We start from the raw sequence: 13599 nt of genomic DNA, 5'->3' as shown, positions 1-13599 counted from the left end.
AGGGGAATGACGTGGTATGGTGTTTATTTTAGGAGCAGGTCTGCTGCCTGGAGGCTGACCGTGCGGTCGTCCGGGCCAGCGGCGCTGGCAGCTTACACTAGCGCAGGTGACAGGACGGGACAGAGGGGGATGCGCCAGAGACATGGTTTGCAGGTAGAGCTGGCAGGGATTTGTAGAGGACTGCGTAAAAAGATGGTAGAAAGAGAGATGGCTTGTCAGGTTTTGGTGTGAACAGCTGCATCATTTTCCCTAATGACGGGAGCAGCGGTGAGGGAGACAGCGGAGAGAGAACCCAGGAGCTATGTCAGTGTTTCACATACGTGTCCAGGTTCAAATCTTCAGTTCAATGGAGAAGGCAGAGCTAGAAATAAGTATTTGAGCATCATCGGCATAGAGATGATGTCTAAAGCTGCAGAGACTAGAGGACACTCCTGCGCCGGCTGAGGGCTAGGACGGAAGCCTGAGACCCCGGCGTCTGGAGGGCAGTCAGGAGAGAAGGAGGCGCAGAGAAAGTTGTCAGGGAGAGCTCTGGGAGGGAGGGTGAGGGGAGCTTCTGAAATCTAGAGGAGAGTGGTGGGTGGGGTTGAATCCAGTTCAGAGGCGGAGAATGAGGGCGGAGCCGGCTGTCTTCTGTTTGGCAGCAGGACAAAAGGACACTTGGTGCTGAGATGGCAACAGAACTTAGACTAGAGAGAGTTGGAGAGTGAATGGACTGTGAAAGGCCCTTGATAAGAAATCCGTAGAAACTGAATGTAGATTAGCGGTTGCCTGGGGCTGGAGCTGGGGCACTGGGGAATGGGGAGTCGCTGCTGCTGGGTGCAGGGTTTCCTTTGAGGGGGATGGAAGTGTTCTGAAATTAGGTAGTGGTGGTGCCCAACTCTGTGAATATACTAAAAAGCCCTGAATTGTATTAAAAGGGTGAATTGTATGGTATATGAATTATATCTCAATTAAAAAAAAAAGAGGGGCCAGCCCAGTGGCGCAGTGGTTAAATTCTCATACTCCCCTTCAGCGGTCTGGGGTTCACCAGTTCGGATCCTGGGCATGGACCTATGCATCGCTTATCAAGCCATGCTGTGGCAGTGGTCCCACATACAAAGTAGAAGAAGATGGGCACGAATGTTCGCTCAGGGCCAGTCTTCCTTAGCAAAAGAAGAGGAGGGTTGGCGGCAGATGTTAGCTCAAGGCTAATCTTTCTCAAAAGTTAAAAAAGAGATAAAGAAGTCAAAGGACTCACAGAGCACCTTGGGAGAAAGGAGCCTAAGAAATGGTACTTTCAGGAGCGGAATCCATACCATTGCTGGACAAGTGATGAAGGTGCCATCCAGAAACGGAAAAGAAGTTTGTCCACATAAGGATAAAGAAAAGAATGGGCTCTGGACTGAGGGCTGGAGTAGGGGCCACAGCCAGGGGGCGTGGCCTTGCAGAGCAGGCCTGCCCCCTGGAAAGAGATGGAAGGGCTTATCTTTCAACCCCATCATGTCTTTGAACCAGGACAATGAAGAATCTGAGTCCTGTTAAATGCAAGGATTCTATACTCAGACTGCCTGGATTTCACTCCTGGCTTTCCCACCAGTTGTGTGACCTGAGGCGTCAAGGAACAGCCCTGAGCCTCAGGAAAATGGGAGGACGGTTGGGTTCATGATAGGTGCTTTATACTGATAACTGTGATGTGGCTATTCTTTTCACCCAGCAAGGACTTTAGATAATGACAACAGAGCACTGTTTTTAACTGCCAAGCCTTTTCTTCAAACAAAACCAAATAATGAGAACAATGAAGCCCAGTGCTCGAGCTAAATTGTTACCTGCTGCCCCACTCTCTCTGGATTATGGTGGGGTCCCTAGTACTCCTCCACGGAGCACATTTTGAATACTACTGGTGTAGTGGGAAGAATCCAAGAGCTGGAATCAGGCCCTGTCTGCTCTGGATAGGCTGTGTGAGCTTCCACAGGTTAATACCCTCCCTGGGCCATTTCTTCATCAGTATAATGTAAGAGGTAGACTAGTGCAGTGGTTTCACACTGTGTTCCATAAAGCCCTGAGAGTTCCCGAGAGGTGCCCCGGGAAGAGGGTGGGGAGCATGCTGGATGAGGACAGGAAAAAAAAGTGAACGAGCAGGGAGGAAAACTGGGAAAGGGAGCAGAGATGTTGGGGTGGTAGCTGGGAGGGGGGACATAGGGAAAAGGAGAGCTTTTCAAAGAAGGCGGGCTGTGTGTGTGTGTGTGCTGGTGGGAAAGGTCTGGGAGACAGGCGTGCAGTAAGGAGGGGAGACCTGGAGGAGAGAGGGATTGAGATCCAGGCACAGAGAGGCACTTCAGTTTGGGGACAGATGCAATTAAGTATAAGGCAAGGATATCAGGTAGGAGGGGCTTGAGAGAAGGTATCTAGAAAAGGAGTGAAATACTAGGGAAATGTAGGCATGCCAGGTAATGGGGCTGCCCAGCAGAGGTGTAGGGGTCACGGTTAGAAGGGAAGCCAGTGGCTTGAACACCCTCCAGTAACGTGCATAGCCAGCCCTGGGGGTCTGGTGGGTAAGACTGGCTCACTCTGGCCGCAGCAGTCCGGGTTCACTTCCTGGTCGGGGAACCATACCATCCATCCGTCAGTTGTCATACTGTGGTGGCTGATAATCGCCTCGATGGCACTAACAGAAATGCACATCTGTTGGGATGCAGCTCGGACAGGCAGGGTGGAGTGTTGCTGGCTGGAGTATGGAAGAGAATAGAGGGTGTTTGTAAGGGAGTGGTTAGAAGGATGCTAGACCGACTCTCAGCAGGCTAAGGTTTGGAAAACGTTTGCAGGCATCAAATCTACCTCCAGGACTGTTTGTTTCATGATTGCCTTTAATGATGCTGTGTGTCCTGTAGAGCACGGTGGGATTAATGGGCAGTTTCATAGAAAAAGGAGAGGCATCTTAATCCAAAGGAGCCAAACTCAGGAGGGACCTTTTCTGATGGATACCCCTTCTCTATGCTGCCTCCCACTATGGTCCCACCCACTTTAGATCTCTCGTGGGTGTATTTATATAAATGGCCTGATTTCAGTGCCTGGAACCTAGTAGATATCAATAAACATTGGTGAAAAGAGCAGTCTCAGGGTTAGGCGAACCTTAGAAGCAGGTGGTAACCCACTAGGAATGTCTAGAAAGCAGGTTTCTTCAGATTTCCTATTTGAGTCCTACTCAATCCTTTAAGAGTTCTTAGTAGTGTTTAATGGGCATAGGGTTTCACTTGGGGAAGATGAAAAAGTTCTGGAGAGGGATGGTGGTGACGGTTGTGCGACAGTGTGAATGTACTTAAAGCCACGAGCGGACACTTAAAAATGGTTAAAATGGCACATTTTATGTTATGTATATTTCATGAGTTTAAAAAATAGAGAAAAAAGTTAACAGTATCTTCACTGTGGATTCTAGATTGTCTTTAAAGAGGGTGAAGTTGATCTGTACCTACTGTGCGAACTGAAATCTGAATACATTCAGTGAAGAAAGCAGGGTGCAGACCAGTGTGTGTAGTGTATTCCTTTTAAGACAAATGGTGACGTGGACTTACACACGTGTCAACACCCGTATAGGAACGTTCCCTCTCAAAGTGTAACAGGAATAGTGGTTACCTGAGGGGAGGCCCTGTGGAAGCCAACGTGGGAGGGACACCTGCTGTTCCCTGGGTGTGTTTTCATACTGTTGACCATGAGTACGTATTGCTTTTTCAAATAAGAATCCTAAAAAGTGAGTAGTGGTCCCTAGCCTCAATTACTACTACTGAGTATTATTCCTTACAAATTGTCCTTGTTCTTAAGAACCTAATTCTATGTAAGTGTTGGTTGCCCGAGGTTCAGAATTCTATCCACTTAATTTTAAAGAGGATGCTATAATTGCAGCATGTGCGTCTCAGACTTGGCAGGCATTTATCAGATGTCTTGAGGATTTCTAACATCCTTTTTCTTCTTCTACGTGCAGCATAGTAAGAGTGCTACATACTCTGTGGGAATGCAGAAGACCTACTCCATGATCTGCTTAGCCATAGATGATGATGATAAAACTGATAAGACCAAGAAGATCTCGAAAAAGCTTTCTTTTTTGAGTTGGGGCGCCAACAAGAACAGACAGAAGTCAGCCAGCACCTTGTGCCTCCCGGCGGCAGGGGTTGCGAGGCCTCAGGCCAAGAAGAAGCTCCCGTCTCCTTTCAGCCTCCTCAACCCCGACAGTTCCTTGTACTAATGTGAGGGAGCAAAATGTTCAGGCCCAGGACATTCCTGTGCTGACGAGGCCTTCCGATTTGTGCCATAATGGGACATTTCTAAACATTCTCAAATCCTGTTTTTCTCACAGTGTAAACTTAGAATTGATATGTCTTTATGAACGAAAGTAACTAGAAACCTCTAGAATTGTGGAAAACAAACTTATTTGGGGAGTGTCACCATATTGCTGCAAGTTATTTATTATATAAACTATTTACGTAAATACAATAGTGTTGAAAATATAACTATTTTTAACAGCTACAATTCTGACCTTTAGTTACTAGTAGAATTAAATTGGGGTTACCTATATTTGTACGTTTCCACATTTGGATAACAGATCGTTCCTTAACTCAGAGTTCAGATGACCTCAAATTAAGGCAGGTCAAGGGACTATAATGACAGATGTAAATTAGTGTTACCAGAAACTGTTCAAAGAGCTGCTTCCTAAGGGGGGCTTACTAACCTAAAACGACAAGACTTTACTATTATCTCTACGTAACAGGAATGCTATTTCCAGGTAAAGTCTATAGAGTGCCAAATTTGCCATGACTTGCTAGATTAAAAAACCGTTGAGGAAGCAGCTTTTCCCCTAGTTTCATGTCATTTAAAAGTTGCTAACACAGTGGCAGTGTTAGATGAAGATGCTGTCTACAAGGTAGATAATATACTGTTTGATACTCAAAACATTCTTCATTTTGTTTAAAGTAGAAGGTACATAATTGTATATTTTAAGAGTCTTTCATGTGGGTTAAAAACATTTTATAAGATAAAGATATGTGATTCAAGTTTAAAGCTCTATTTGACTTTTTAAAATGACATTCTTACTATGGGATTTCTCTTGCTACGTGTTGGATGACACTGTGATTCTAATAAGAGTCACTGTTGACACAGTACAAGTTATATATAGCTACAAAAATAGAGCGCTGAAATCTAATTTTGAGAATTAACAAGAATTTAAGTATTTTCTAGTGTGCAATATCAAAAGGGAAGCACCCACGTTTGGGAAAGTCTATTCACTGCTCTTAGGGCTATTTTTGTATAAATATTTAAATAAACACATGCATTTGCCTGAGTTAATGTGTTTCACTTTTATTTCACTTTAATTGCCTTCTCTTTCAAACTGTTTCTACCCTAATGCTCAAAATGTTTTTATTGTGTTTGATTTTTTTAAAAATTACTAACACCTCACAAAACAGGACTTAAAGAGCTTTCAAGTTATTTCGTTTCTGTAATTGTATTTCTTTTTTGAATGGGCAGCTGTACCTCTTCACCCCCGGCTCCAGCTGTCCTCTGGATGCAGCCGTCCCTGCCATCTTCCTGTACGTCTTCCCACTGTTGGGCTCTGCATTTACAAACACATTCTTTTCCTCCCTCACACACACAGCTTTTTATCTTTAAATGGGGACTCCAAACTTCAGGCTTTCTGTGTTCAGGAGACGTGCCCAGTGACCATAAACAAACTGTGCAGCCACCAGGAAGGGAGGGAGGGGGAGCGGAAGGGAGGGAGAAAAAAGGCGGTACAATTGTGTATTTACACTGGCAGCAGCCCTCAAAGCACAGGTCTATTCATTCAGACCAGCCCTGAAGAACTGTGCCTCTGCCTCCAGGAACAAGGGGCTTAGGGTACACAGTGCTCCGTTGTCGGTCTGTGTCCTTTACATGGTCACATCCACCACCTGAAACTTGGTAAGACCTTTCCATGATAGATGCAGGCCAAGGTCACACGTTAAAATCTGTCCAAGCTGGCTTTCTGCTGAATCTGAGAATTCCTAATTAAACCGACGCTCTTGGGAGCATCTCTGCCGGCCCTCTTCATGCCAGCAGGACGAGGGCAGTGCCATCGGGGCCCGCTCACTCGCATGCCTGAGCCCGGAGAGCAGGGCGAGACAACTGGCAGGTGCCGTGCAGGCCGCACCTCATCTTTCACTAGTTGCTGTGAGAGGAAATCTTGTTTCTTGGTTTTTCAATCTGAAAAAACAAGATCCTGTTGTTTGTGTCTAAAGGAGAAATCAGTGGACGCCACGAGAAGAGCCGTCAGCTGGACTGCGTGAAGAAGCCGTGGACGTGCTGTGCCACAGCCGGCCCCACCACGGGCTCCAGGTCTGGGACGGAAGCGTTACTCAGCTGCTGGATACTTGGGAACTTCTGGAGCAGAAGGACAGCTTTCGTTTTCCCAACTCCTGGGATCTGTTGCACAGTTCGAAGGAGGGACAACTCTGAGATCAGAGGCCGCTTCTTCCTGAGAAAAGGGTTCTTACTGGGCTCTTTGGCTTGCTCTTGAACCTGAACCGAAATTAAAGGAAGAGCATGTGAGCGCCCTCTAGAGGACTGGCAGTTTTCTTAAAAATTTGTGGAAATTTAGTTCTTCCGTTTGGTTCAGCTTGACTTACCGCTACAAATGTTTTCACATACCATGAATATAATTTTTCAAACACCAACAAAATTATTGAAAGATGAACCATATGACTACACAGAAGAGTAAGAGATAAAAATTAATTTACAAAAACTTGAGATTTCAGAATGCTTAGGATAAAACCAATGAAAACATAGTCTGAGGAATTCAACCACGTGCCTATGGTCCACTAAGAAACATTTCAGTTGTATGGGATTAAACGAAGGCTCTACCTAATCTGGACCTGCCTAATCCAGGGCCTGGAGGAAGCTATCAAAGGAGAAACCCAGTGTTCAGTTAGCGGTGGTTATGGGATGTGGTGGAGAGGGATCTGTGAGCCACACAGGGCTGCCTGCATTTCCAATTTGGTCCTCAACCCTAATTACACATCAAAGGGAGAGATTTAAAAACAACACAACAACAAAAACAGGCTCAAGCCCGACCCCCACGTTCTGATTTTCAATTGGTCTGAGGTAAGGCTCACGCATCACTATTTCTAAAATTTCCCCAAGAAATTCTAAAGTACAACAAAGCTGAATAATCAGGAGAATGAAGAACCAAGTTTAAAATGAAAAAAAAACCCAAAACAAACTTGAGCACAAAAGTGCTGATGCTTCATAAATGATATGCGGGGATGAGGCAAAGCAGATGGTAGTTGACACTGTCACCAGCATAAGTGAAGAATAATGAATGATGGAGCCAGCACAGCCTGGGCATCTGAAATCAGGTCTGCAACTTGTTCACTTTGTTATCCACTTGCCTAGAATGGGCGGCAAGCTCAGCTGGCTGCAGAGGCAGCTTCTGAAGTTCAAGTCCTCTAAAAGCTTTTATAAACCAACACAGGGAATGACATGGATCAGCCTGACGGATAGCATCTATGGTAAAGGCAGCTGCTGGAGTAAAGGACCCACGAAGGCCAGGCGAGAGCCCGTCAGGCAGGGCTATCGTGGAGGAGCGGGAATGAGTACTTACTAACTGGACAAGGAGGCAGGATGCTTCGGTCTGGCTGGCCACTGGAAGCAACACCATCCCGAGATCCAGCACAGTGAACTTCTGCATGGCGGGGAAATACTGTTCACTCATCTGCGTTTTTTCAACTACTACAATCCCTTGAAGATTACTGGACTTCAAAGAAAAAAAACCAACCAGTAAACCATTTTGTAACAAAATTGCTTTCAAGATTAAGCTCTTGGAATGACCAATGGTTTTATATCAATTATTCCAAGGAATAATGGGGGGGGGGGGGGTGGAATAGAAGCCAATTTTCAATTTTAGTTTCTTTTTTTTAACGACTGGCACCTGAGCTAACAGCTGTTGCCAATCTTCCTTTTTTTTCCTTCTTCTTCTCCCCAAAGCCCCCCAGTACACAGTTGTATATTCTAGTTGTGTGCCTCTGGCTCTGCTATGTGGGACACGGCCTCAGCATGGCCTGATGAGCGGTGCTAGGTCCGTGCCCAGGATCCAAACCGGCGAACCCCTGGGCCGCCCAATCAGAGCACGGGAACTTAACCACTAATTAACCGGCCCTTAATTTTAGTTTCTTTAATTCAGTACTTACATTTCTAACCCGAACAAGCCTCTTTCTGTAGCCGTTTCCTGCCACCAAGTCAGCTTCCGTGACATAAAGAATGCAGGATCTGCTGGACAAGTAAAAATCTACAGGTGTCAGGTCAGCCTCAAAAACGAGTTTTATTTTCCCTTAAAATACAGACAAGAAAGGGAGTTCCGTGAGCTTCGGATGAAAAGGCCGCAAAGGGGTAGAATGTTTTTAAAAAGTGGGGTGAGGAGAGAGAGGGTGTATGCAGAGGGCAGCCCACCGACCTTGCATCTCCTGCGCCAGCTGCGACCCGCGCCACTTCTCGTTGGCCACAATGTGCCCAAAAGGCACGTGCACGGGGCCTCTGCCATCAGCGGGCTTCCCTGCCATCGGCGGCCTCGATCTGACGAGGGGAACGCAAGACGGCACCTGAGCAGGCTCTCCCGCACCCGGGCCCACAGTCCACGCCAAGCCGGGGCCTCTGTGGCAGGCGCCCGCCTGCAGGGGGCTCTTTAACAGACTGAATTATCTGCCAAAAGCTCAGAAGCAGGAGATGCCTGCCCTGGCAGCCGCGTCCCTCATTTCCGGCACCTGCCTGGCCCCTGAGACCCCCGCCCGGTCCGCGCAGTGGCTCCTCAGTCCAGCCCAGGGCGCGGGCTGAGCCAGCAGGAGCCCTGCCTCGGGCCCGGGCTCGGGGCTCCGCAGACATTACCTGCGAGGGGCCACTTCCGCGTCCCCCCGCCCCGCCCCGCCGCAGGCCCAGTCCTTCGTCCTGCCCGCCCTCCGCCTCCCGTAGCGCCGGATAGGCTATGGCGTCAGAGAGCGACACCGGATCTGACCAATCAGAGGACGGACAGCACGTACCGTGTCCGCCCTGGAGAGGATTTGAATGGGACACGCTGGTTGCCACGAGCGACGGGTATGAAGTAACCTTGGTTCTGATTGGCCGGCGAGAAAGCAGAACCAATGGCAGACGTGGTGGTTGCGAAGTCCAGTGGGTAGAGAAGGCGTCTGGGACTAGGCCGGCGGGAGCCGAACAGGCTTTAGGGAGCGGTTCTGGGTTCGGCGATCGGCTTGTCCGTCCAGCCCTGGTCTAGTCACCTCCCGAAGCAAGGATGCTCCTGGGATTTCGGAGAGGCCGCAAGAGCCAGTTTGTGAGTAGATCCTCTGCCGGCCTGCGCTCTGGCCCAGGGGCCGGGAGTTAAGAGGGGAAGGGTCAGGACTTGGCTGAGATTGAGGGAAGGTAGCCGCACGAGAGGAAGTGGTTTTCCGTTTGACAAGCCCTGATTTTTCGTATTCTAGAGAATCCTTTATCCCAAAGTCGGCCTCAGTCGGACAGGAACCTGTCCCTGTCTCCGCTGCAACATTCGCTCCCGTGTCGGGGGGTTCACTCCTGCCTGGCCCAAACCTGCTCCACTGCCAGGTGTCCCCAACGGGACGTCATTCTTGGTTCCTGCCTCCGCCATCCACCACACCCCATCAGCAAGTTCCCTGGATTCTACCCACTTGACTCCAACAGTCCCGTTGACACCCCCCCCCCTCCGACGCTCCCCATCTGTTGATCTTACCAATGTCCTTACTGCCCTTGTTTCCAGCCCTAATTTCTAATTCCACGGGACATCATTACAACCACTCCCCACATACACCTCAACCCCGTTGCTCCTCTCTCTGTTCCATACTTGCCTGGCGAACTCCAAACCTACTTACATCCAGTTCTCCATAAACATAATACTTGAAATGCAGAGAAAGCATTGTGATAAGGGCACTCCTGAATTCTGTTTGAAATCGAGGTTAGAAAGCATGTCTGACTTGATTTCCTGTTCTCAGCCCTCCCACCTGCTGTAGTCATCTTAGGTGGATGTTGAGAAGCAATGGAGACATAGCTGAAGGATATTTTTGCATTGCACTTTTGCTAACTCAGCATGTTTATTGAGCTTTTTATTGCATTATTGAGTTCCGACTGTGTGCCTGATACCAACAATTGATTGACAACCTGTGGCCACACCGTCTAAAGGATAGACAAACCCATAAGTAATTCAGCACAACATGGTAAGGCGAGAACTGCCGTAGAGGCGTGTACCAGGGAAGGGGCAGCAAAGTCAGTCTGGAGAGTTCACCTGGGCCCTGAGGGGGAGTAAAGAGAATTCAGATGGAGAAAACAGCCTTTACAAAAGCCTGAGGAAGAATGAATTATTTGCTGTTTGGGAAAAGGAAGGCAATTCTGAATGCTAAAGCATAGAGCGTGTGTGTCGGGATGAAGTGGGGTGGCAAGAAATGAATCTGGGTCCATTGGTAGGAATCAACTGGTGGCAGCCTTTGGTGCCATGCTAGACCATTTCCCCGTCATCAAGAGAGTGGGGCTGCCCATGAGGGTTTTCTTGCTGGGTTGAGATAGGTTCATCCCGTGTTTTAGAGACTGAGGCGGGAGGACCGCACTTAGGAAATGATTATAGTGGTGCAAGTGAGAGATGGTCAACATACTGTGGGGGAATTCACTCTTTCAAAAAACAAAACAAACAAAACAAAACTCGTGATGCCTTTTTAGAGGACCTACTGGTTGCGAACCCCTGGGAATTCAAAGGCAAAGAAAACCCTTTCTTGTCCTTGAGGAGCTCCCAGGCAGAGGGGGACGGGGCAGGAGGCGGCGTTAAACTGTCAAATTGCTTGACAAATGCAGCATGGTGGGTGCTGCCCAGAGAGGTGAACAGAGAGCAGAGGCTGCTCAGGAATGCCTGCTCTTGGGGTTGGCCGTGCAAGTGGAACTGGGTTGGGGGAAGGGGCTGCAGGAACCTCTGCCATCTCTCGCTCCTGTAGAATGCCCAGAACCCTGGCTCTTCCCGTTGGTTGTGCCTCCCTTCTCTCCCCTGTACCATGTGCCTACCGCTGCCTGGTTACTCTTTCCAGGGGCCAATTTCAGTGGGTGCTGCTCACTAGGATTTCCTTAATCTAATATCAAAACTCTTAAATGGAAATCCTTAGTCTGGTATCAAAACTTTTTTTTTTTTTAAAGATTTTCTTTTTCCTTTTTTCTCCCCAAAGCTCCCCAGTACATAGTTGTGTATTTTGAGTTGTGGGTCCTTCTAGTTGTGGCATATGGGACACCGCCTCAGCGTGGCTTGATGAGTGGTGCCATGTCTCCGCCCAGGATTCGAACTGGCGAAACCCTGGACCACTGCAGTGGAGTGCAGGAACTTAATCACTCGGCCACGGGGCCGGACCCTCAAAACTCTTATATGGAAACAATCCCCACTCTTACCCCCAGCCTGTTGTTCTAGCCTCTTCCTCCCAGACGCCTCTGTATTCTAGCAAACTGGAGTACTTGTTATTTCCAGAACACTGCCATTAATGTCTTTCTTCATTCCTTTGTTCATGCCGTTCCCTCTTCCTAGAATGTTTTTCCATCACATTCTCAAATGTGAGAGCAGTGGCCATCTTTGATGACCCAGTCTAAATGCCTCCGATTTTCTCCAAGAGGACGTTAGAGGTCCCCTTGCTGGCCCCCAGACCTGAAGGAGCCCTTCCCTCCCTGGGCCACCCCAGCACTTTGTCCTTCTCTCTCCCCTGGCACTTTGCATAAATCTGTGTTATATAGTAAGTAATTGTGTGTTTTCCTCTGTACTCTGTGACCTCGAGGCTGAAGACAAGGTTGCTTCAATGCTGTCATGGTGTTTTGCCTCTAGTAGGTGTGAATAGAAAATGAGGATTGGGCTACACTCAGAAACTTCTGAGAGACTCGCAGTTGCCTCAGGCAGGGTGCTCTGACTTCCGTTGTGTGTAGGAGCTAGTTTTTGTTACTCTGCATCTTTGAGATTAACTACCTAAAATCTTGATTAAGCCCTGCCAGCTGTCGGCAGTGTGCTAAGCGCTCCAGTTCCAGGGCTGGTAAACACGAGCAGGTTGTCTGCTCTCAGGAAGCTTCCATTCTGCGGGGGGGTGGGAGAGGGTGGGGAGGATGGTGGGGTGGGCAGTGCTGTGAGACAAGTGGAGGTGCTGGAGGGTGACTCTGGGAGACGGTCAGGGAAGCCCCTCTGGGGAGGGAAGGGTGACAGAGCCCCCACAATGGGCAGCTGCAGTGGCGCTGCCGGCTTGCCTGGCTTGCTGGGAATTGAGGATAACGGGGAGGAGTGGGCCTCCTGCCTAGACCCCTGGGTGACCAGTGCAGGTGTCCCCTCCCAGGCCCAGGGAGGGGTGGTGGCAGGACCCAGCTGACCCCATACACTCATGACCTCTGCTGGGTTTCATTTGGCAGAAACACATCGTCCATGGCCTTCTCCCTGCAGCCAGCATCGCACCGAAGCCAGCCGTGCCCCGCACACCTCCTCCCCGCAGCCCCAACCCCTCTCCAGAGAGACCCAGGTGAGTCCCGGCGGGCAGATGCCAAGGTCGCCCCGTGCTGGCCGCCAAGTGCTGGGCCTGCAACCGTTCCAACTGGTGAGGACATCGCAAGCAGGGCCGTTAGAGTCACGTCCTTTGAAATACTTATCGTGGTTCCCTAACGAAGTGCCTCCTGTGGCTTCTCTTCCTTTCAGGAGTGTGGGGCTCTCACACTTTATAATTGAATGCAATTAGCGTTTTTCAAAATATAAAGCATTAACGCTGAAGTATGTAGCTTGATAGAGCGGTGAAAGGAATTTGTGCACGTATGTTCTTTTTAAACACAAGGCTGCCTTCTAAAGGACTGCTTGGTGGGAAGGAAGGATGTGTGTGTTCACTCACCGGGCCTGGGCCCCCCGCCCCGCCGTGCTCCTGGCCCAGAGAGCTGACTCCTTACACCGGGGACCCTGCCCGTGCCCTCCAAGGCCTTAGACTCAGGAGGATTTTAGACTGTTGTTTATCCATAAAATACGTGAATACGTGGCTTGACTATTAACAGTGAGAACTAATTTCATTTCAAGGGTAGTACCTTCGTTTTAGTGTTCTTTGAAACTAGAATAGTGTACGCCGCCTGAAAAAGGCACTTTGAAATACTTGCAGTGTTTGGTTTTCCTTCAGTGTGCTCTTGATAACAAGAACAGCTGTTCGTTAGCGTTTACTCTGCGCTGAGGACTCTGGTAAGTGCTTCAGAAGCGTGATTTCATTCCCCCCCCCCCCCCCCCCCCCCCGACTACGGAGAGCTCCTGTTGGCAGCTCTGTTTCGAGCTCAAGTGTTAGTCACTGGCCCGAAGTCTCACAGCTGGCAAGTGGCGAGTTGCTGCGATGCACTTGTAGGTCTGTCCAGCTCTTCACTGCTTGTGTGGACAGCCCGTATGTTGTGTCATTAGGACGTAAGTGTTTACGGAGCAGCAGTAATACTGAGAGGGTTAGCTCTGTATTCCATTGTCAAGCAGAAAAACGAACACATGTCGTTTCGTGGCAGGCCTGCTGTGCACTCATTAGAAAATATCTCCTGTGTTTTACAAGTATACCTTCCTGGATTGTAATTTTTATAAATCCA

The 13599-nt window shown here is 48.8% G+C and overlaps 3 protein-coding genes across 7 annotated transcripts in view; 2 read left to right on the top strand and 1 right to left on the bottom strand.

Moving 5' to 3' along the window:
* Positions 1-5308, top strand: part of RHPN2 (rhophilin Rho GTPase binding protein 2) — a 50016-nt gene extending 44708 nt beyond the window's left edge. The window contains exon 15 of the mRNA XM_023649490.2: positions 3956-5308. Coding sequence (XP_023505258.1) covers positions 3956-4216 — 261 coding nt within the window. The 3' untranslated portion in view covers positions 4217-5308. The remainder of the gene's footprint in view (positions 1-3955) is intronic.
* FAAP24 (FA core complex associated protein 24) lies at positions 5300-8974 on the bottom strand. 4 transcript variants are annotated; one of them, XM_001490021.5, is made up of 4 exons: positions 8450-8974; positions 8187-8326; positions 7601-7753; positions 5300-6519 (listed from the first exon to the last, which is right to left on the bottom strand). In XM_001490021.5, exons 1-4 carry the CDS (start codon positions 8553-8555, stop codon positions 6271-6273), a joined length of 648 nt encoding a protein of 215 aa, XP_001490071.1. In that variant the 5' UTR covers positions 8556-8974; the 3' UTR covers positions 5300-6270. The 4 variants fall into 4 exon arrangements, with proteins under 4 accessions (XP_001490071.1, XP_005596182.1, XP_014588540.1 ...); XM_005596125.4 differs by having other exon boundaries at positions 7601-7681; positions 8450-8962; XM_014733054.3 differs by having other exon boundaries at positions 7601-7748; positions 8187-8265; positions 8450-8926.
* Positions 8975-8983: 9 nt separating this feature from the next.
* CEP89 (centrosomal protein 89) overlaps positions 8984-13599 on the top strand; it is a 74794-nt gene continuing 70178 nt past the window's right edge. Inside the window, exons 1-2 of one of the 2 annotated variants that reach the window (XM_005596124.4) lie at positions 8984-9319; positions 12415-12521. In XM_005596124.4, the coding sequence (XP_005596181.1) occupies positions 9281-9319; positions 12415-12521 (146 nt within the window). In that variant the 5' untranslated portion in view covers positions 8984-9280. The remainder of the gene's footprint in view (positions 9320-12414; positions 12522-13599) is intronic. The other variant, XM_001489993.5, reaches the window with a different exon arrangement.

The sequence above is a fragment of the Equus caballus genome, chromosome 10, assembly GCF_041296265.1.
Source record: "Equus caballus isolate H_3958 breed thoroughbred chromosome 10, TB-T2T, whole genome shotgun sequence".
Taxonomy (NCBI): domain Eukaryota; kingdom Metazoa; phylum Chordata; class Mammalia; order Perissodactyla; family Equidae; genus Equus; species Equus caballus.
Note: the sequence above shows the minus strand (reverse complement) of the source record. Positions and strands in the feature narration are given on the sequence as shown.

Bases quoted from the DNA above. Each gene is read 5' to 3' on its own strand.
- FAAP24 (XM_001490021.5), bottom strand. From the start codon at position 8,555: ATGGCAGGGAAGCCCGCTGATGGCAGAGGCCCCGTGCACGTGCCTTTT. The intron at 7,754-8,186 runs GTAAGTACTGAA...TTTTCTTTGAAG, and splicing joins GGCTTGTTCGGGTTAGAAAT to TCCAGTAATCTTCAAGGGAT. The intron at 6,520-7,600 runs GTAAGTACTCAT...ATTTCGGTTCAG, and splicing joins CCTGCCTCCTTGTCCAGTTA to GTTCAAGAGCAAGCCAAAGA.